Here is a 22,595-nt window from a genome sequence, read left to right on the forward strand (position 1 = left end):
GCCCCTCGTTTCCTTACCGTAGACCGGTGCATACCGGAACACTATCACTCCTCGTTAACAAAAGACTCACACACCATGGGCATGGAATATTTTCCATCAATGGGAGCAAGGTTGATATCAGCCGAACGGTTAATCGGGACCACACACCTGGTGAAAGCGACAACCAACCAAATCTAGTATAAATATGGGTCAGATCTCCATCGAGATTTCCCTTTCTGTAGCGAGGCCAACAGCGTTTTCTCTTTTGTAGGTTATTCCACAAGTCATTTTGCGATTCTCGGAAACCCATTCACTTGATGGATGCCTTCTTGGATTGGATCTTTATGGATGCCATCTTGCTAATGGGCCACCCAACCCAAAAGTCATGTGAGACACAGATATCTATAAATCATTTACATCCCACTCGATTCTCTTCTTACTTTTAGTTACTTATGTTATGACAAAACATCTTTAAATGATAGAAATACGGTTCAGCCCATCGGTTTGATCTAATCCCGCCTCGTCTAGCACTTTAGCTAAATTTGTTCGTTGGTTTAACCAGGAATTAACCTGAACCTGTTTAAGTTAAACTCAAACCCGAGACATTCGTGTTCATATTGACCAGTGGTGTTAGGCAAAGTAATTGAGATCTTATAGAACAACAAAGACTCAGAACCACACTTGTAGCATTAAGATGGGTCAAAGAGATCAAAGTGTATTTTTATGGCACACAACCTCTGAAATCATTTTATCTAGAGAATTAATTAATTATTAAAATAATAAAGTTGTAAAATGGTATCATGATCACAATAAACCAAGAACAACCCCAGAAACCCTAGATCTCACAAATAATGAGATCTGAAACAATACAACAAAGAAGATGATCAACTGATGTATATCAGTTGATCTATACAAACCAACAATACAGAATAGATCTCACAAGAGATCAAACAACCACAAACATCACAGATCTTCAAATGATCTGAATCAACCAAACCCTAATCGCCGGAGAGATGAAAGAGAAAGAAACTTCCAGATTGTAACACGAGTTCACTGTTGAAGCCCCTTTTATATCAAAAATATCTTCATTTTAAGTATCAACCTTCAAGTCTTCAGTTGTACACTTAACCCCTCAGAATATTACAACTTAGCCCTTCAAGAATATAAAGTGCTGCATACATCTCACAATATCAGTTAGAACATTATAACAACTTTATAACAAGTAACAAAATATGTTGCAACATGAATTAACATGTGCTACTTATTTTAACATGCCCCCATAATTCATGTGGCGAACATGTCATAAAGACCTAAGTTTTCACAAAGAGTTTGATGTTGGTTTGCATTCAAACCCTTTGTGAATATATCAGCCACCTGCACTTCTGTACTGACTTTTTCAGGCTCAACAATACCTGCAGCAATTTTTTCTCTTAAAAAATGTAGATCCAATTCAAAATGCTTAGTTCTCTCATGAAATACAGGATTTTGAGAGATTGAAATAGCAGATTTGCTATCACAGTACAGTTTAACAGGCAACTTACATGAAATCTTTAACTCAGTTAAAACATTGATAATCCACATAATTTCACAGGTAGCTGAGCACATTGCTCGGTACTCAGCTTCCGCAGTAGACCTAGAGACAACATTTTGTTTCTCGCTTTTCCAAGAAACAAGTGTTTCTCCCAAAAAAAATGCCATATCCAGTAACTGACCTTCTGGTCTTAAGGCATTTAGCCCAATCTGAGTCCACAAATCCAGTTATAACCATATTTTGAGATTTTTTAAAATTAACTCCTTTTCCAGGAGATAATTTTAAATATCTCAATAATCTTAAGGCTATATCAAGATGGACTTGAGTAGGACTATGCATGTATTGACTTAAAAACTGAACAGCATAACTGATATCAGGCCTAGTTAAAGACAAGTATATCAGTTTTCCTACTAATCTTTGAAAACCATTAACATTTTGTAAAGTTTTTTGATCGCTTTTACATTTACTTATAACCAAAAAACTTTGCTCAATTGGTGTTGCAACAGGTTTGCAACCCAAATAACCAAACTCATCTAGCAATTCAAGACAGTACTTTCGTTGAGACAAACAAATACAACCATCAGTATATAACACTTCAATTCCTAGAAAATACCTAAGCAAACCAAGATCTTTAATATGAAAACTTTCTCTTAATCTTTGTTTAACATTTTCTATTTCAGACTTGTTATTTCCAGTGATGACAATGTCATCAACATATACAAGCAAAATAACAAACACATTTTGTTTTGACAGCACAAACAACGAATAATCACAAATGCTTTGTACAAACCCCATAGCAGTTAACACAGAAGTTAACTTTTCATTCCATTGTCTTGGGGCTTGCTTAAGCCCATACAATGATTTTACTAGTTTACACACTTTTTTATCATCTTTTGAACAATAGCCTTGTGGCTATGTCATAAAAACATCTTCAGACAATTTACCATATAAAAAAGCATTATTAACATCCATTTGATACAATGGCCAGTTGTTATTAACAGCCAACTTTAACACAATTCTAACAGTAGTCATTTTGACAACCGGTGAAAAAGTTTCACCAAAATCAAGCCCCTCTCTTTGGTTAAACCCTTTGGCAACCAATCTAGCTTTATATCTTTCAACTTCCCCATTAGCCTTATATTTTACCTTATAGACCCATTTACAGCCTATTGGTTTTCTATCTTTAGGAAGATCAACTAATACCCAAGTATTATTTCTATATAAGGCTTCCATTTCACTATTCATAGCATCAACCCACTTATCATTTTTAGCAGCTTCATTATAACAGCTAGGTTCAACTACTTTATTCAACGAAGCAACAAAACACATATTTTCTTAAGACAAGTTTGCATAATTAACAACTTTTTCAACTCCATATTTAACTTTACCCTCAACAACAAAATCACCAAATTTTCTAGGTAAAACAGTATTTCTGGAAGATTTTCTAACACTAGTATTACCCTCAGATTGGTTGGTCTCAACATTTGACCCTATAGTGTCCTCTGCCCTCTCATTTGCATCCTGTCCACTACTGCCCTCCTGTTCAGTTTGCAGAGTCATCTCAGCACCTGATACAGGGGCTGATGTAGAGGGAGACAATGGTTGTTGATCATCACTAATAGGATCTTGAGCACCATTTGTACCCTCTTCATCATCGGGTATGTTAGAAACTTCAGATACAACATTGTCAAAAAAATTAACATGATTCAGCTGATTATCTACAGTAAGTTCTTGATTATATAGGTTGTTAATTTTAAAAGGATAGACATTTTCATAGAACTTAACATCTCTTGAAAAAAATATTTTCTTATTATCCAAACTCCACAATTTATATCCTTTTTAAAACTTGAATAACCAAGAAAAACACATTTTTCAGCATTAAAAGAAAATTTGTCTGAATCATGCAATATAGTACTAAAACACAAGCATCCAAAGTTTCTAAGATGAGATAATGAGGGTTTAAAACTAAACATCATTTCAAAAGGACTTCTACCATTTAACACAGATGATGGCAACCTGTTAATAAGATATACAACAGTTAAAACACAATCAGACCAAAACCTTAAAGGTAGTCCACCCTGAAACATCAAGGCTCTAGCAGTATTTAACAAATGTCTATGTTTCCTTTCCACCACTCCATTCTGTTGTGGTGTATAGGAACATGTTGTTTGATGCAAAATACCTTTGGTTTTAAAGAAACTATTCATTTGACTGTTTACAAACTCTGTTCCATTATCACTTCGAATGATTTTAACTTTCTTTTTAAACTGAGTTAACACAAGTTCATAAAACACCTTTAAGTTTTCAAAAACTTCAGTTTTATTAGTTAAAAAATAACACTAAACTGCTCTAGAAAAATCATCAACAATAGTTAAAAAATACTTATAACCATCATAGCTTGTTACTCTATAAGGACCCCATACATCTAAGTGTATAAGATCTCCTACAGCCCTTGACTTGTGTTCACTTAAAGGAAAAGGAACCCTAACTTGTTTAGCCCTATGACAAATATCACATGGACCATGTTCACTTGAATGAATTTTAAGACTTTGTTTTAATACTGCTAACACCTGATCAGAAGGATGTCCTAACCTACTATGCCAAGTAAAAGACTGAACAGAACTATTAAAACAAGCATTAAACAGATTACCAGAATTGCCTACAAAATACAGGCCACAATTTTGACTACCACTCATCAGGATTTTCTTTGAACTGGAATCCTGTAACAAACAATTTGTTTCATTAAACATAACAGTGACATTATTATCTTTTGATAACCTATGCACAGATAACAGATTTACACTATACCCTGGAACATAGAAGACATCTTTTAATATTAACTCATTTGTTAATTTTAAATCTCCAATTTTTAAGACCTTAACATTAGTGCCATTAGGATGACTAACAGTTATGTTAAACTCTGAAACATCAACACTATTTATTAAATCTTTGTCTGTTTTAACCATATGTTGACTAGCCCCTGAATCAACAATCCATCCATTCATATTAAAACCAACAGAGCTAGAACAACTAACAAAGTTTGAAATATTAACACACTCACCTCCTACATTCGGATTCTGAGAATCTGACACACTTTTTTCTCCAACTAAACTTAATAGTTTTGCAATCTGTTCAGAGGTGAAAGGAAATCCAGAACTACCCACAGATGAAGAAACATTATTAACAGCATTACTTTTATTACCACTAGCCACATTAGATTTACCAGACTGATTGTTATTATTACTTCTTTTTTTAAACCCAGATGGATAACCTATAATCTCAAAACATCTATCCACAGTATGTCCCAACATATTACAATGTGTGCATTTTAGATTTGAATTAGAGCCTTTATTAAATCTTTTCTTTTGATCAAAAGATTGATTTGGTCTAGACACAAATGCCACATTCTGAGTCTTTGACCCAGTACTAGACATTCTATGTGACTCTTCCCTTGAAACAACAGAGAAAGCCACTTTAACAGAGGGTAATGGTTCTCTTGTTAATAGATTTGTTCTGACTGACTGATAAACATCATCCAGTCCCATTAAAAACTGCATTAATTTTATTAAAGTTGAAAAATCGTTAAAATCTTTTGCAGCTTGACAAGAGCATGTAGGAAGATGCAACATAGCATCAAATTGTTTCTACATAGTTGTAAGCTTATTATAATATTCAGCAACTGAAGTACCATTTTGTGAAACACTATTTATTCTTTTATACAAATCATATACAATAGAACCATCAACCCTATAAAATGACTCTTTAAGATCAGTCCAGACCTCTGAAGCTAGCTTAGAAGACACTTGTCCTAAGAAAAGTTCCTCAGATATAGAGTTTAATAACCAAGTAAGTACCACTGAATTACACCTGTCCCACTGACTAGCTAACACAGAGTCACTCTCAGACCTAACACGTTTTCCATCAATAAAACCATATTTGTTTTTTGCTTCTAAAGCCAGTTTCATAGGACTAGACCATACAGAATAATTTTCTGTTCCTTTTAGTTTGATATTAACAATTGTCAATGCACTTGAATCACTTGGATGCAGATATAATGGATCACCTATATCTAATTTTCCAATTAAAGTCTGAGAAGTACTACCAGTATCAATACCACCAGTCATTTTCAGTCAATCAATCAATACACACAAACAGAATACAGAACAGTTATCAACAGATAACAATCAAGAACACAATCACAATGAATCAGCAAATACACACAGAATACAGAACAAATACCAACAGATAACAGTCACAAACAATAACAGACAATAATACACTCACACACAGGCGAAACTGAGTCAGTGTCAAGATTCCAGGTTCATCACTCACGGGTGCCTGGACATGTCTTAACTCAGAAGCCACTAACTATCAGTAAAAAAAACAAATACAGATAATCAATAACAACAATCAATCAATGGTGCCGGTCCTCACTACCCCAACTTCAACTATTCAACCAACAACAAAAAAATTAAAGACAGAATGAAACAATCTTACAGAGGGTGCAATAAACTCCAAGCGGATCAGAACTACAGCCTTCACTTAGGGCTATAGTTACAGATCAGAAGAAAAGAAACCAAATATACCCGGTCAGTTTGCTCTGTATCCTTCTAGGGTTACAGAGACCAACACGGATCTTCAATAGCAGCATGTATCTTCAACCAAACACCACAACCCTAGTTTAGGGTTTCCAAATCTTCAGATCTATGATGACTCACAAGATAACAGTTTCTGAGATAAGAAACCTTCAAAAAATAACCCAAGATCAATCAATAATCAGAGATAATCAAAAAAATAGCGGAAAAACAAACAAGATCAAGAGCTTCTTTAAGCTCTGATACCATGTAAAATGGTATGATGATCACAATAAACCAAGAACAACAAAGAAATAGCGACAAAAGGCAACCAAAACTTTTATTATTTCCCAAACCAGAAAACACCCCCCAGAAACCCTAGATCTCACAAATGATGAGATCTGAAACAATACAACAAAGAAGATGATCAACTGATGTATATCAGTTGATCTATACAAACCAACAATACAGAATAGATCTCACAAGAGATCAAACAACCACAAACATCACAGATCATCAAATGATCTGAATCAACCAAACCCTAATCGCCGGAGAGATGAAAGAGAAAGAAACTTCCAGATTGTAACACGAGTTCACTGTTGAAGCCCCTTTTATATCAAAAATATCTTCATTTTAAGTATCAACCTTCAAGTCTTCAGTTGTACACTTAACCCCTCAGAATATTACAACTTAGCCCTTCAAGAATATAAAGTGCTGCATACATCTCACAATATCAGTTAGAACATTATAACAACTTTATAACAAGTAACAAAATATGTTGCAGCATGAATTAACATGTGCTACTTATTTTAACAAAAGTTTTAGTGGATTACCCAAAATTGCTTGATAACACTAGAACTATCAATAGTCTGTTATTGTCGACTATCAAGAGAGCCTGGACCAAGTATCTTTGTTTGCTAGTCCTCATTCTACATACACCAGTGTTCAGTCTATATCGTATCTTCCAACCACTTTCTTCATATAAGCAGCCCCATACATAGCTCATTCACACCTACTGCCATCGCAAGGGACGTGAACGAACCTATATTACAAATCCTATTCAAAATCTATGGCATATTTTGCCCATTATAGCCATTGTGAGCAATCATCATAAGTTTGTGCAGAGTCATTTGAAACTAAAATATTTTGTGTAGCTTCACATTTCTGTTAATCTGTTGTAGAATCTAGTAATAAGGAATATCCTATACAAGATAAATTATTTTCCCCTTTTCTTCCTTCAATTCATGTGCCATCAATCTTTACTCTTATTAACCTTGCTTGATATATTTTTCATGTGAGAATTATGCACAACTAAAGTCTAATAACACGACATCCCATATATCATCACAGTAAACAGTAACGCTGATAAAACAAGATTTTTGCCCAATGGTCCTACCTGAGTAATCTTTCGACGCACACACCAGTTATTCAAATATCAGAAAAAATAAACCAACAAATTGACAACAGGATATCAAGAACCTCATAGCCTAACCTCTATTAATAAGGGTAAAGTAAATTCGCTTAATAACACATCTATTCATTTCGAAATTTCATAATGGATTTGTTTCCTTTGAGATTACATACAAGACCAAAAATGTTTTTACATTATATTGTCCTCCCCCAATTGCCTAGAGTTGTATGTATAAACTATAAAGAGGCAATAAAACCAATCCACGCTGCTCAATTTTGGATAATAGTTGATAGAGTACATGTTTTTCATATGTTATAACTTATTAGGCTTGCTTGGTATGCAACTTGACCCTTCTGAAATAAAAAAAAGTAGCACATTTGTATACAATGCAGCCTACCCTGCTTACCTTATAGTATATGGACTTGATGTGTAATATGGTGTTCTATATAAACACCCACCTCATGTAACCCTAATCATGCAATTGTCGGCCACCGCCGCCGCCCTACCACCACCACAAACAACAAGTGTTCGGTTTTCTCTTCTTCTTCCTTTCTACTACTGCATGTGACCACCACCAAACACCCTCTACAACGTTAACAACTACAGAACAAACACTAGTTAGTGTCAGCGGTAGAGAACACCGAGGTGTCACCGAAAAAAAAAAGAATTAGGCATCTGGGGTAAGAGAGAACAAAGGAGATGGAAGTGTTTAAATGAAGCAAGGGCGGGGTTGATGAAAAGCAAAATAAAAAGGTGAAGATATGGTATCATAAACATAGAAAAGACACAAATAAAAAAAAACTGGTGATAGTACGTGGCGTGTGATGAGCGGAAGCAAGGCGGAGAAGAATGAAGACATACTATCTTTATGTTTTATGTTTTTATTTTTCAAACAAAGTCGCTCCCGTGGTTAGTTTGTGGGGGAGTATTAGACAAAGTATTATAGTATAGGGACCAGATGTGTAATATGGTGTTCTATATAAACACCCATCTCATGTAACCTTAATCACACAATTACAATCTAATACAAGTCTGGTTACAAAGTTTATCTTTACCATTCAACACCCTTTGCTATGAACTTGTGTTTGGCACTACATCTAGCACTTGGTTTTATAAAGCATGAGGCGCATCAATGTGCTTTGACCCCGAAATCAGATGCACGATGCGTCGCATGCATCACGTACACAGGGTGTTCTTTATTAAAAAAATACAAAAAAAGAATTTATAGACAACAATTTAACTTGCTAACTTTTAACTAAAATATAAGGTATTCTTATCATCTCTGGTCAGATTTATTCAATCATATTTGAAAATGCAATCCCATAGCATCTGCTGCAACGATGTGTTTCCACTTTCCATCACCGTGTCAAGCTTGTCGCAAATTATGCGCGCATTTTTAAACCAATAATTCTACCAGACCAGTTTGACCATGTAACTAATGATGCCTACATTGTGTTTGATTAGTTGCTTCCCATACTATTACCTATATACTGAAGTGTATTACAAGGCCACTGCCCCTAATACTCATATTATATAATACTCTATTTTGCAACATTTTGTTGCATTACAACTTGTACCTCAAGCTTGCTTGATGTCTCATGCTGTAAAAGTTGTACACACTGCTTAAAGTCATGTACCGGTTTTGTTGTTACTTTTTCCCCTATTTGTAACAGTTGTAGAGAGGGACATAAAAGAAAAGGATACGCAGACAGAGAGAAAGTAGGAGTTTGAGAAAGTGGAGAGAGAGCAGCAAAGAAAATGGGATCCGATGGGTTCCAGTCGCCGGTGATGGCGGAGCCATGGTGCCTTTAGATGGAGCTACAACACTGGTGATCTAGGTGGTGTCGGGTTGGAGAAATAAACAACAGTGGTGGTGCTAGGGTTTGACAGAGGATGGTGGTGGCAAGAGGCGGTGGTTCAGTTGACAACTGTGACGACCTCTTCCTTTTCTTAAAACCCCCTTCTGTCTTGTCTCTCATGTCCTTAGCCATTCCTCTAGGGTTCTCCCCCTTCTCCGACGAAGGAGCCGACGCCGGTAGTGATGGCCGACCATGATGAAGACGGTGGTGTTTCTTTTGTTGAGAAGTGACGGTGGTAGTGATGGCCGGGAAGACGATGGTGTTTCTTTTGTTGAGAAGTGGCGATGGAGACAAAGATAAGGGTTCCGCGATGTCTTCTGGTATAATTCCGGTCAAACTCAGGTAAGGTTCGATTTTATTGTATGTTTCAGCATTCCGTCATGTTTCAGTACTTACTTGAATTTATATTATTAGAGTCGGTTTTTATTTCTTTATACACATCTAAGAAAAGCACATGTACGTAATTTAATTTTTAATTGATTGGATGGGTTATTGGTTCGATTTTGGCAAAATAGGGTTATGTTTTCATCTAGATGAGTTGTTTATTGGGTTTGATTGGTGGATTCTTCTGGTTGAGTTTTAGTTGTCTGAAAAGATTTAACTTAGTTTTTGATTGGCGGCTAGGGTAGCACCCAAAACCAACAGATGAGTGCTTGCATATCCTTTCTTTGACTATGGAGGCAGAATCTATTCAGATATGTAAAAAGAAAGGTGCCTAACTTTGTGTGGGTAGTGTCCCAGATGAGTTCCCAGCCCGTTGATGAATTATTTGATGCATTTTCTGGTAGTTTATTTTTTATTTGGCATTGCAAAGATTATATGTAACCATGAATGGTTGATTTTGATGATATTACATAGTTAAACAACTTGATATTATGGCTGAATCGAACTAATTTATACCTCTTGAATTCGTATTTAACATATGCATACCACATCATGCTCGACTAAATGTCTGTGAGTTCTAAACAGAAAGTTGTCTTATATTGTTTATGACTCTGGCATTTCGGTGTATAGTTTTGACTTCTGGACTTTCTGGTACATGAAAGTAACTTATATGGTTGATAATTGAACTACTCACTGGCTCACTGCATGATAGTATTTAACATGATTGTTAATAAACTCTTTCGTGTAGTAGGCTACATGAAGGGAACTGAATTCTAATGCTTAGACCATGTGTAGTGGTTAAAGAAAATAATGCCCTCACCATGGGGCGTTTTTTTCAATTTTTTTAAAAAATCACGCCCCACTACGGGTGGTCTTAGTAGTATTCAAACTACTCGTCATTAATACCTATCCACAAGAATAATAGCTCTGAAAACATAAAACTGAAAAGTATCTACGTTTCTGACATGAGATTAGTTACAAGTTTATTAGACCGCCCGTAATGGGGCGTCTTTTGTAAAAAATTTTCGAAAAAAACGCCAGAAAACGCCCGATAACCACTACATACCGGCGTTATTGGGCGTTATTTTGGACGATTCGGTATTTGAGTGGCCAATCAAATGAGGGCATGTGGGTTTAGAGAGAGAGAGATGGAATGTGGGGTTTGAGTTTGCCGGATTTTTGGCCGAAATTTCTGCCGGAGGTTGCAGGTCACGAAGAAGAAGAAAAAGGCCCTTGTAGGTTTGTTTTAAAACTTTGAAGTTGACACATTTGGCCCCTATTGTCACACCCCCAAAATCCACCTGCGGAGTATCACCGCTTGGGAGCGTGACTGACCAGGATCAAGCCACCAATCATATCGAACGTGTAATTTATACCAATTATAATAAATGTAAACCAATCATTCAATACGATAGGTGTTCAAAGCATAATCATAGTTTATAAGTATAGCGGAAGCATAAGTACGGAAACCCAATTGTGTAACATAAGTTCAATAAGTTTCAAAACATAGTCCATGCTCCACAACGACCTGCTCCTCCCTGTGCAAGCTCCATATGTATCTAACGACCTGCAAGGCATGTAACAGAGGATCAACAACTAGTTGAGCGAGTTCACAGTTAACAGTTCAGTAATAGTACAGTGTGAGTAGTAGTATGTTCGTTCGTTATGTCATGTATCATATTAGTTTCCATCGCGGCCTCCCAGGCAGGTATGCGAAGATATTAGGGGATGTTCATCCCGTGTATTCTAGACTAGGTTTACCTGTATCGCGGCCTACCAGGCAGGTGTGCGAAGATTAGTAAATTACAGTTCGCGGCCTTCCAAAGGCAGGTGTGCGAAGTCAGTCATAATATCGCGGCCAACCCTTGGCAGGTGTGCGAAGATCAGTTCAATAAGTGTTACTAGTCTAGTAGTAGTTCTAACAGTGGAGTATGTACAATAGTTCATCAAATCACATCACTACGTTCCAGTATAGATAAGAACCAGTAAATAATCAAATCCCATTCCCACCCTGGGAACCCCATGCCTTGGCTGTGTGAACTCACCTTGGTTTGCTCGGTATGTTATTGCTTCTAGGGTTTGCTAATCGTCTAAGTCCGTTACACACGACCTAGGATGTATTGCACATGATTCGATGTAAGTATTTTACGTTCAATTATGTTTACAACTCTTTGGTGTTCAAATAGTAACATACAGTAACGTATCGCACAGTAACATGCAGTATCATTCAGTAACACGTATCATCGTAATCAGACAGTATCACATAGTCGTATACAATAGTAAACACTAGCATGCAGTAGCAGGTTGTTCCTCACACGAAGTTCTGAACTTGGTATCAACATAACACAGTCTTTTCAACCATTAACAACAGTGAATTATGAGAGCATATACTTAAAGTTCGAACAACACATCATGCGTACGAAATCTGAGCACATATACATCATTCAAGACTTAACAGATTCTACAACATTTATCATACAACTCAAAGCTTCATATGAACATTCACAAGGTCATGCACCTCTCAAAACTCAGACAAGTATGGGGGGGGTCTCCCCTGTTCAAAACTCGGATAGCACATGTAATCATCATACAAACTCGGACATATAATCAACATACAAACATCGGACATGTAATCAACATACAAACTCGCACCTGAGATCAACATACAAACTCGGACATGTAATAAACATACAAACTCGGACATATATCCATTCACTAAGCTCGGTCCACATATCCTTTCAACAAACTCGGACAGGGTATTACACTCGGACCTTGGATGTTTTAGCAATAAACTCGGGCAAAACATGGAATGATGAAACTCAGACCAAGCAAGGATTACAAAGTCGGACTAGGTGTCATTATAATAAACTCGGGTAGATGTGGTCATTATACTCGGACCACATATGATATCACAAAGTCGGACCTCAGCTTATGACTATAATAAAACTCGGACAAGGGGGGCTCCCTTCACAAACTCAGGCAGCCCTATGTCCTTTAAACTCGGTCCTTACAATGAAAGAAACTCGGATTAGAGTTTCATGAATGAAACTCGGACTAGAACATGGGGGGGTATAGGGATCAAGCTCGGACCTCATGCTCACACCATAAACCTCGTTCATGTTTCATGATTAAACTCGGTCCATACTAATTCTAACAAAGTCGGACTCCATGCAATCCATATACAAACTCAGACACAATTTCATTTAAACGCTCGGACTAACATATCAAATCAACCTCAGACAATTACAATCGCAATTGGAACAGTTACACTTTCACATTCAACAGTTACGTTCTTATTGTTCATATGATCTAGAAACCCTAATTCATGTATACAGAGTGTAGGTTTCATAAGCAGTCAATTAACGATTACAACAATCATTCGGTGAACAATCTCATTGCTAATCATTCATCATATCACAATAATCAACCTCAATTGAAAACACAGAACCATCATATGATAAACTAGGTTTTCAAGAATTGCAAGAATCATACACGGTTAACAATCCAACAATCAATAAACAATGATTACACAATTACCTTGAATGGTTCTAGAGAAAGAGAGGAATCGAGTGCCTTGTGCCAATGATGGTGGTGATGATGATTGCTAGGGAATTAGAGAGTTACAAGTACGTGTTTTGGTTTTGTGTGCAAATGATTAGTGAAATGAGATTAGGGTTAAGTATCTAGGATTTCACTAATTACTCTCTACCTCCCTAAGTATTATATTTTACACATGCACACCACCTCATAACCATTTCATAGTTCCACCACCAAGTTTACATATTTGACAAGTTTATCACAATTAGCACGTAACGATGCAAAATCACACAACACACTTCATTGTATCAAAACATATACAATTCCATAACAACTAACTGTGAAATAAATCAACTAAATAATACAAGAACGTGCAATCAATGCGAAATAGAATCTTGGAAATTCGAGTTGTCACACCTATAGTTTTAAACTTTAATATCTTTAATATTTCAAGTTTCAAAAATGCTATATCAGTTCCTAAAGTTTTGTTTATTAAATGTCTTATTTGGATCTTTTATAAAACTTAAAATTTTGCAATGTAATTTTTTAGTATTGTATTTTTTTTAATTTAATGAAGTATTTTAAGTTTTTAATTTAAAAAAATAAATAATTGTGTAATGATTGGATGGGGCGTGATTGGGCATTATTCAACTATGTCACTTTTGCAAAAACGCCCAATAGTGCCCCCATGCTGACTGGACTGTCACATGGCAGAAAACGCCCATGGGTGAGGGCATTATTGCTCAAACCACTACGCATGGTCTTAGAGAGAGGGTTGTAACATTTTTTAAATCACACTTATCAACACCCTTCATGCTACTAGCCATGGTAGCATTAGGGATTTCAAGCATGACTTCAATTTCGGCATTGCTTAAACATAAGAGCATCCTGTTTTGGCCTTGCTAGAGTTTCTCAGTTTTGGCCCTACTTGATATTCTCTGAATCCATCTTACCTCTAATCAACGTGAAAAACAACAAATTAATATATGATCAATCCTATAAAAATCTATTAATAAATATATTACTTACATTATAAGTGGTTCTTTAATTTGGTTCTTGAAGATTAGTTTGATAATTGATTGCTGTTATGTTTGTAAGGTGGTTTTGTATAAATGATTTTGGTGATTTTGGTATTAGAGAAAATGGTTTATGAAAAGGCTTTTGTGGTTTTTGGTATTAGAGCATATGCTTTGATTGTGCTTTCACTATAGGTTGCATCCAATCAATATAACACTGCAATTAGTATACACGCATGAGACATAATATAATTTGTTATTTATTTAGGAATATGACGGCCTATCACGGGTTATTGTTTTTGGACGATCATTAGTGTTTAAGAAAGAAACTATCTTATGTACTTAACTCAATCGATGCTACTCAATTAAAACCGACTAAATATAAACATAGCCCCCGCCGCATCGCGGCGGATTGCATTTCTAGTTCCATCCAAATAGAATCATTATGTATGTTCAAAATCACTCCTATTCTAGTAAGGCAACATGATCTTATAAATTATAATCTGCTACTTTAATTAGGAACAAATTGAGGGCATACTTGAACAAATTAGGACTAAAAGGGGTGATGGTAAAGTTAGAGGACCATTGTACTTTGTAGAATCGATTGTCAACGCCGAAAGTTGACCTTGCAAGGCTTGTAGCCCTTGTAGCGAGATGAACCAGGTCTATGGACACGCCCTAAAAAATTTCGCGGCTCATGATTCGCTCAAAAATAGCTCAGCTTGAATAAAAGCTTGTTTATAAACGAGTAAAGCCGAGCTTGGGACAATTGGCTCGGCTCTTGGCCGGTGCGATTGACTTGTTTAAACTAAACCCCAAACTCTAAACATATATTGAACAGCAAAAGTGAAATTTTATATATCAAACCATGCTAGCAAGTTACTAGAACATGGACACTCAATGTTTTACATACTAGTGTTTGATATATAAAACATTGGGTGTCCATGTCCTACTTTTAGCCACATGAACGGGTTTGGTTTAACCTCCTCAGTTTTGATGTTTGTATGTAAAAACATTGGGTGTCCATGTTCTAGTAACTTGCTAGCATGGTTTGATATATAAAATTTCACTTTTGTTGTTCAATATATGTTTAGAGTTTGGGGTTTGCATGTCTCTTTAAGTTAAGAAAACTCACGATGAATGTCTTTAGTTTTTTTAAATACAAATGACATTAATTGGTAAGTTTTGTCTAAGTTACATTAAATGAAGCTAGGAATCGTTTATTTATTTCTTTTTGAACGCCAGGGAATCATTTATTAGTTCAAAAATTATTGTTTAAATTTTTATTCAAACTACAATTGGCTTTTCATTTTTCAGAATTTTTTTTTTATGAAAAAGTTCTTATTTGTTTTTCATTTAGCTCTATGTATTTTCTAAAACAAATTGGATAGGTTACGGTGGTTTTACATGATCTTAAATTACGATTTTTAAAAAATACTACGTAACTTTTTCGTATTTCCCCACAGATTTAAAGCTTTTTTATATACTCTTTTTAAAAAAAATATATTTTAAGGGGCCGTATTTTTTATTCACCCAAATCCCATAAACTTTCGAAGATTTTTGAAGACCACCCTATTTTTTCTAACAATCATTTCAAAGTTATTAGTGCGATTAGATTAAAAACATAACTTTTAGGATGGTAACTTAAGGATAATAAATATGAAAAAAAAATTATAGATTGTCGTTTTAAAATACTTTATTTAAGTTTGTTATTACTTATTACGATATAAAACGGTGACAAATGAAATGTAAAGCTATACTATATAATAAAAAGAAACCATTTTTGGGACACTTGTCATCATATTAGGTCATGTCTTATGGATAATTATTATTTTAGTTTAATCTCTTCTAATTAATTAAAAATAATCCTCCTACTAAATATTATTTAGTTTAATTATTACTTTTATTTTTATCTATTTACTTCAAATTCAAACTTAGTTATCTTATATTTATCTATTTACTTCAAATTTAAACTTAGTTATCTAATTTGATATTAGAGTAAATTACGACTTTGGCCCTGTGGTTATATCACTTTTACCCTTTTTGCACAAAAAGAAATTTTTTAACATCTGATCCCTCAACGTCTTTTTTTCTAACCCTTTTGGACCCCAACGTCTTTTTTTCTAATCATTTTGGACCCCCAACGTCATGTTTTCTAACCCTTTTGGCCCCTAAAAGTAAATGGATGGGGTTAGTGTTTGGGGCCAAAAGGATTAGAAAAAAGACGTTGGAGGCTCAGATGTTAAAAGATTCATTTTTTGGCTAAAAGGGTAAAAGTGATATAACCACATAGGCCAAAATCGTAATTTACTCTTAAAATAACTAATATTTGAACGTTTTGTTTAGTTTGGTATCAAATAGATTTTACGAAACTTAAAATAAAATTAACTAATATTATTTATCATTTCTACATTTACAAGTTTTAAATAAATGGTTAAATTTATTGAGACTTTGTTACATTTACAAGTTTTAAATAAATGGTTAAATTTATCGAGACTTCGTTAACAAATCTTACTACAATATAATAATCTATTTATATCAATCTAAATAAATATCTATACTATACTATATAATAAAACATTAATGTGTGACATATATCATTCATTGTAAGCATTTATTTTATAATTTTCTCGGTTCACTTCCAAATTTATCTTATATCAATTAAATAAATAAATGAATAATAAGCTAATATTAAATTTCACCCTACTTTAAATTTTGAATACGATTCTTCTATTTTTCTAATAAAATATTATTCTAAAATTTAAGTTGTTAATTTAAGATTAAATAAAACAAATTATTTATCAGGAAAACCAAACTTTGTATTAATATATGAAATATTTTTATTTTCATTACTAAAAAAAATTATTATATCAATTTTATTACATAATTTATAAATCAATTTGTTCGGAATTGGTACCAACATTTTATCACTGAAATAGGTGCTGATTTGCTTCTTGAATAACATATCTTCTTTTCAAGAACCATCTTCACAATCACCATATACATCGTGTGTCGAGTATTATCCATTAGTATATTGAAAGATATGACTTTTTTATTATTGGTATATAAAATTAGATTTATTAAATCCTTGTAATACACGTAGTTTTTTAAAGATATACCTTTTATTATTTACTATACAAAATTACATTCATTCGACCCGTGTAATACATGAGGTTTTTTAAGATATAACTTTTTATTATTTGATATATAAAACTAGATTTATTCAATTCGTACAATACATGGGATTTTTTAAGGATATATATTTTTTATTATTTAGTATAGAAAATTACATTTATTCAACACGTGTAATACACATATTTTTAAAGATGTAGTTTTTTTATTATTTGGTATATAAAATTACATTTATTCAACCCGTGTAATAAATGAGGTTTTTTAAAGATATATTATTTTATTATTTGGTAGACAATATTACATTTATTCAAAACGTGTAATACACATGGTTTTAAAGATATAACTTTTTATTTGGTATATAAAATTATATTTATTCAACCTGTACAATATGGTTCTTATAGATATAACTTTTTATTATTTAATATATAAAATTATATTTATTCAATTCGTGCAATAAAAGAAGTTTTTAAAGATATATTGTTTTATGATTTAATATATAAAATTCATTTATTCGACCCGTGTAATACACGGAGTTATAACCTAGTAAATAGTATAAATGAATTTAAAAAAAAATATAATCATTTTTTTAGTGGCGCTATTGCTGTTATATAAGACCATGAGTAGTGGAGCATTTTTTTAAAAAAAAAATTGTCCAATCACGCCCAATAATGCCCCTTCCCCACTACACCTGGGTGTTATTGGGCGTTATCTTGCAAAAAATGCTCCTTGCCGTGGTTTGAAAAACGCCGAATGGGGAAAAGGTTGGCTAATCACATTAGAGATTTCATTTGCTTGGCCAATAAGATTTTTAGGTGTTTTTTTTTTAATTTTATTTTACTACAAAACATATTGCCCAATAATGCCCCGTCCCCACTACATTCATTTTAGAAAACGCTCAATAATACCCCATTACTGACTGGGCTGCCACATGACGCAAAACGGCAAGGGTGAATATTGTTCCACTACGCATGGTCTAACCAGTAGTGTTATTTAACCACCTGGAAATGTAGACTCTTCACTGTTCAGGTACAGGTTGGAAAATGTTGGGTTTGACTTTGACAGGTCATCTCTGGGGCCCACTCTTGGCCAATGGGTCCCACTAAGGTGAGCACCAGCTTTCAAAATTAAAATTGCCACTTTGATTCCAGTTTACCCCTTAATTTTCAATGATTAATCCGCTTCTGCCACCCAACTTATCCTTCAAAATCCACCTAATCAATTTCTTTTTTCTAATTTTATAAACAAATATAGTTAATTAGGGCTTATGTTTATGTAGTTTGACAAAATTCTGGATTTCAGTTGTTATACATTTTTGTAATTCGGTTTGTTGTGGTTGTTTTGAACTCGGTTTTGGGTAGCATTGTGAATAATATACACCTTTCAAAAAAAGTTGTTATATATTTTGCCTATCGCATTATATAGTTTTTGCTTTTGATATTCAGAGGCGCCTCTGAGAATTCACGTATTCTGTTCAAGCTTGAAAAAATGTTCACTTTCATAATGTTTTATTATTATTAAAAAATAATCAAATTAGTATTCGATTCAATAAACCTAATGCCAAGTTGGCTAAGTTTTAAACCATAAAAAATGATTTGTAAACCAGTGGCGGATCTAGGATTCGCGCCAAGCGGTAACGTTTTATAAATAAGCGGTAACGAACTAGAAAAAACGTCAAATTTTTCCAAAATTTACACTAATTTTACACTACCGCCAGAGCGCCAAGGGGTAGCGGGCGTTACCCCCTGTTATACACTAGATCCGCCCCTGTTGTAAACGGCCTCAATTGGAATTGATTTGTGTTTACTATTTAAAAAAAATAACATATACATATCGGATTTTTTTTTAAATCGCATTCACCTTATCGGATTTTTTTTAAATCGCGTTCACCTCGAAATCACGAGCCTTGTGCGGAGGTCCTCCCCGCACACCATCAAAGATGCCACTAATGACATTATATAGTTTTTATTTCTTGTCATTTATGTTTTTGACATTAAACGTGTCACAATTATTTTTTAGTTTTGTCGGAACAAAACTAAAATCTTTTGTTAAAAAATAAAAAAAAACAATTAAACATAAAATTTGTAAGGATCCACCGACTCTTCAGTTAGGAAATTATTGTTAATACGTGTATGTATCATTATCGTTTACTTTAAATTAAATTGTTCAAACTATTATCTAGTTAAAACGAATAGTTCACAAGCAGATGTCTGAATGGTTTAGACATTTGTCTCTGAATGGTTAAGATTTATACAGAGTCTGAATGGTTAAGACCTCTAATCTGAATTGCTCAGACATTCGTCTCTGAACGGTTAAGCATTATAAGGCTCTTAATGGTTCAGACCTCTTACTGGTTCAGCACTTAATGGTTCAGACCTCTTACTGGTTCAGCACTTAACCATTCAGATGTTACCAAACAGCCCCTAAGTTGAACTAAACGCCTGATTAAGAACCATAATATGATTAAAGATATGACTAATGGATAATACTCGATACGCGAACCATTGATGTCAAACAGCTCGTATAGTTCTGGCTAAGCATGTATATGTTCAATTGTATTATGCACTTGAACATCTCTTAACTCAGTTGTTTAATTATTTCTGGATTATATCATTAATTTGTTCATATAATCAGCTTAAAATATCAATAATTATTGTTGCTTTGGTGTACCAACAATTGGAACCTTAGCGAAGCCCAAAATTTTTTTAATCAATTATTTCATACTATCTTAAAATCAAAAGTCGGTGGAAAATTCCACCTACAACCTCCAAAAATTGATAAAATGCAATTATAGTCCCTTCCTTTTTATAGCCGTATATTAATCTTCTACTTTTTCATTTATACTATCACCCCCTCATCTTTTACCCTCACTTTTATATTTTGCTACAATCCCTCTATTTACTCTGAATTTTCACAATCTAGCCCTTGCCTTTTAAACTTTGCTATTATCAGCCCTTTACTTTGCTTTTCCACCAACCCCTCAACTTTTACGTATTTATGTCACCAACCCTCTACTTTTTCATTTATACTACCACCCCTCAGCTTTTACACATTTCCGCCACAACCCCTCTACTTTTACACTTTGCTTTTTCCGCCACCACCCCTCTACTTTTATACTTTCCATTTTTACCCTTCTACTTTTATTTTCCCACAAATTTTAGACTTTGTTTTTTTATCCCTTGCAATATTACTTTATTTTAACCCCTAGAGAACTACTCTTACTTTGCAAATACCAATGCATTGTGTTTTACGAAATGTCTTAGTTATTGTGTTTTACACATCATGTCTATCTTTGTATTTTATTCTTTTTTGCAATTGTGTTTTATGCATTATGTTTTACACTTTTTTAATTTATGCATTATGTTTTACATTTTTTATTGTCTATTACACATTGGGTTTTACGAATCAAGTAATTCTTTACTACATGTTTCCACCCGCCGTGTGCCGCCGCAACGCGCAGCGGGCAAAAATACTAGTATACTAATAAAACACAAACTCAATGTACAGTACTTTTAAGCTTTTTTTTTTATATGTGGTTTTAGGCTATAGGGTGTGGGGATTATGGTTGGGATATGATTTGTCACCTAGGAACATGAATGGAAGGCTACACCACCCCCTTGATTTTAGGCTATAGGGTGTGGGGATTATGGTTGGGATATGATTTGTCACCTAGGAACATGAATGGAAGGCTACACCACCCCCTTGATTGATCCACCATGGTTTGCATGGATTAAACCATGCCAACCATGGTCCTCCTTTCCATTTTTCAACAAATCATTTCCTTTTTGTTTAGAAAAAGATAATAAATAAGGGGCTAATGGTTTGGGTCATGACCATACCCTTAGGGTAGTGGTTTTAGATGGTGGATTAAAGATTAGTTACATGACACTAACATGGAGGGTCATGGTGGTCATGAGGGTCATAACCACACCCTATAGCCTTAGTGGTTTTTTACATGTGTTATGTGGTTCTTTTATATATCTTAGACCGTAGCGTATGGTGGGGCGTGAGTTGGGGGCATGGTTCGACACATGGAGTATGTGACACCCAAGACCAAAAGCCAATTTCAAAGGGGTATGGTGGGGCGTGGCTGGGGTGGCGTGGAAAAAAAACCAATTTCAAAGGGCTAGTGCTCCTGGCCAACGAGGTTCCGCTATGTCATGTTCGTAGCCCCGCCCAACGCTCGGGCTGAAACCCCCGCCTAAGGGGCCACGCCGAAACCCAAGCTCACCCGGGGTGGTGACGTGGGCGTTTGTATCCAAGCCCCGCCCCATACCCCATAGTCTTATGTAACTTGCGTTTGTCTTTTATCGATGTAATTCACATGTCCGTATTTTTTGATCTTATCAAGATTTTTTTTCTCTATGGGTTGCTGTAATTAGTGTAGGTGAACAAAATAAACCGATACCGATCAAATTCCCGCTGTGTTGGTATATTTTTAGTCATATCATGATTTTTTTCTCTATTGGTTGCTATAACGAATGTGAGTACTGTAATTAAACGAACTGATACCCACCTACCGCGCAACGCGCGGATTTAATAACACTAGTTCTAATAAATAAAAGGCATATATATTACTACATATTAATAAACCAACATTTTAATATATTATAATAATAATTCTTTTCTTTACTTTTAACTTTAGTTTAATGATTTATTTAGTATCTATATCTATCTATACTATATAATAAAAGAAACCAAGTTTTGGACACTTGTCATTATTCTAGACCATCATTAATTATATATAATTATTATTTAATTTAAATTATTAAATTTAATATGTTTCGAAATTTAATAATTTAAATTAAATAATAATTATATATAATTAATGATGGTCTAGAATAATGACAAGTGTCCAACACTTGGTTTCTTTTATTATATTTAATATTCCAATGCAGCAGGGATTCATTAGTTATATAGCATGTTAGATGAAAGGCAAATGTTTCTCACATGACCACGAGCCTGTGTGTAAAACCGAGAAAAAAATAACTAAGTCGATCTCTGATTCGTACGCTGCGACAGACCTATCAAACGGGGAAAAATAGACGCGCTGCGACGGACATGTCAAACAGGAAAACAATAGATGAAAAAACGTTAAACCCCACACTCGCGTTGCGGCGTGTTAAGTCGGAAATTTATAACGACACGTTAAACGGAGAACTTATGAAAGATGAA

General features: G+C 34.4%; 1 protein-coding gene and 1 long non-coding RNA gene across 3 annotated transcripts; one reads left to right on the forward strand and one right to left on the reverse strand.

The window, feature by feature from the left end:
* Nucleotides 1–2,845: 2,845 nt before the first annotated feature.
* On the reverse strand, nucleotides 2,846–5,634 carry LOC110914084. Its single transcript, XM_022158906.1, has 6 exons — nucleotides 5,242–5,634; nucleotides 4,572–5,154; nucleotides 4,312–4,490; nucleotides 3,916–4,230; nucleotides 3,693–3,804; nucleotides 2,846–3,180 (listed from the first exon to the last, which is right to left on the reverse strand). The coding sequence occupies exons 1-6, from the start codon at nucleotides 5,632–5,634 to the stop codon at nucleotides 2,846–2,848; spliced, it is 1,917 nt and encodes a 638-aa protein (XP_022014598.1).
* A 3,588-nt stretch (nucleotides 5,635–9,222) lies between these two features.
* LOC110910153 lies at nucleotides 9,223–10,230 on the forward strand. 2 transcript variants are annotated; one of them, XR_002575903.2, is made up of 2 exons: nucleotides 9,223–9,696; nucleotides 9,979–10,230. It is a non-coding gene; the product is annotated as an uncharacterized LOC110910153 (long non-coding RNA). The 2 variants fall into 2 exon arrangements; XR_002575902.2 differs by having other exon boundaries at nucleotides 9,984–10,230.
* The last annotated feature ends 12,365 nt before the right edge of the window (nucleotides 10,231–22,595 follow it).

The sequence above is a fragment of the Helianthus annuus genome, chromosome 15 (genome assembly GCF_002127325.2).
Source record: "Helianthus annuus cultivar XRQ/B chromosome 15, HanXRQr2.0-SUNRISE, whole genome shotgun sequence".
In the NCBI taxonomy this organism is placed as follows: Eukaryota; Viridiplantae; Streptophyta; class Magnoliopsida; order Asterales; family Asteraceae; genus Helianthus; species Helianthus annuus.

What these genes read in the sequence shown, in the direction of transcription:
- LOC110914084 (XM_022158906.1), bottom strand. Translation starts at nt 5,634, where the DNA reads ATGACTGGTGGTATTGATACTGGTAGTACTTCTCAGACTTTAATTGGA. An exon ending in ATAGGGTTGATGGTTCTATT is followed by an intron (nt 5,155 to 5,241) that starts GTATATGATTTG and finishes ACAACTATGTAG; the next exon opens with AAACAATTTGATGCTATGTT. An exon ending in TAGTTTCTTTAAAACCAAAG is followed by an intron (nt 3,181 to 3,692) that starts GTATTTTGCATC and finishes TTGTATCTGAAG; the next exon opens with TTTCTAACATACCCGATGAT.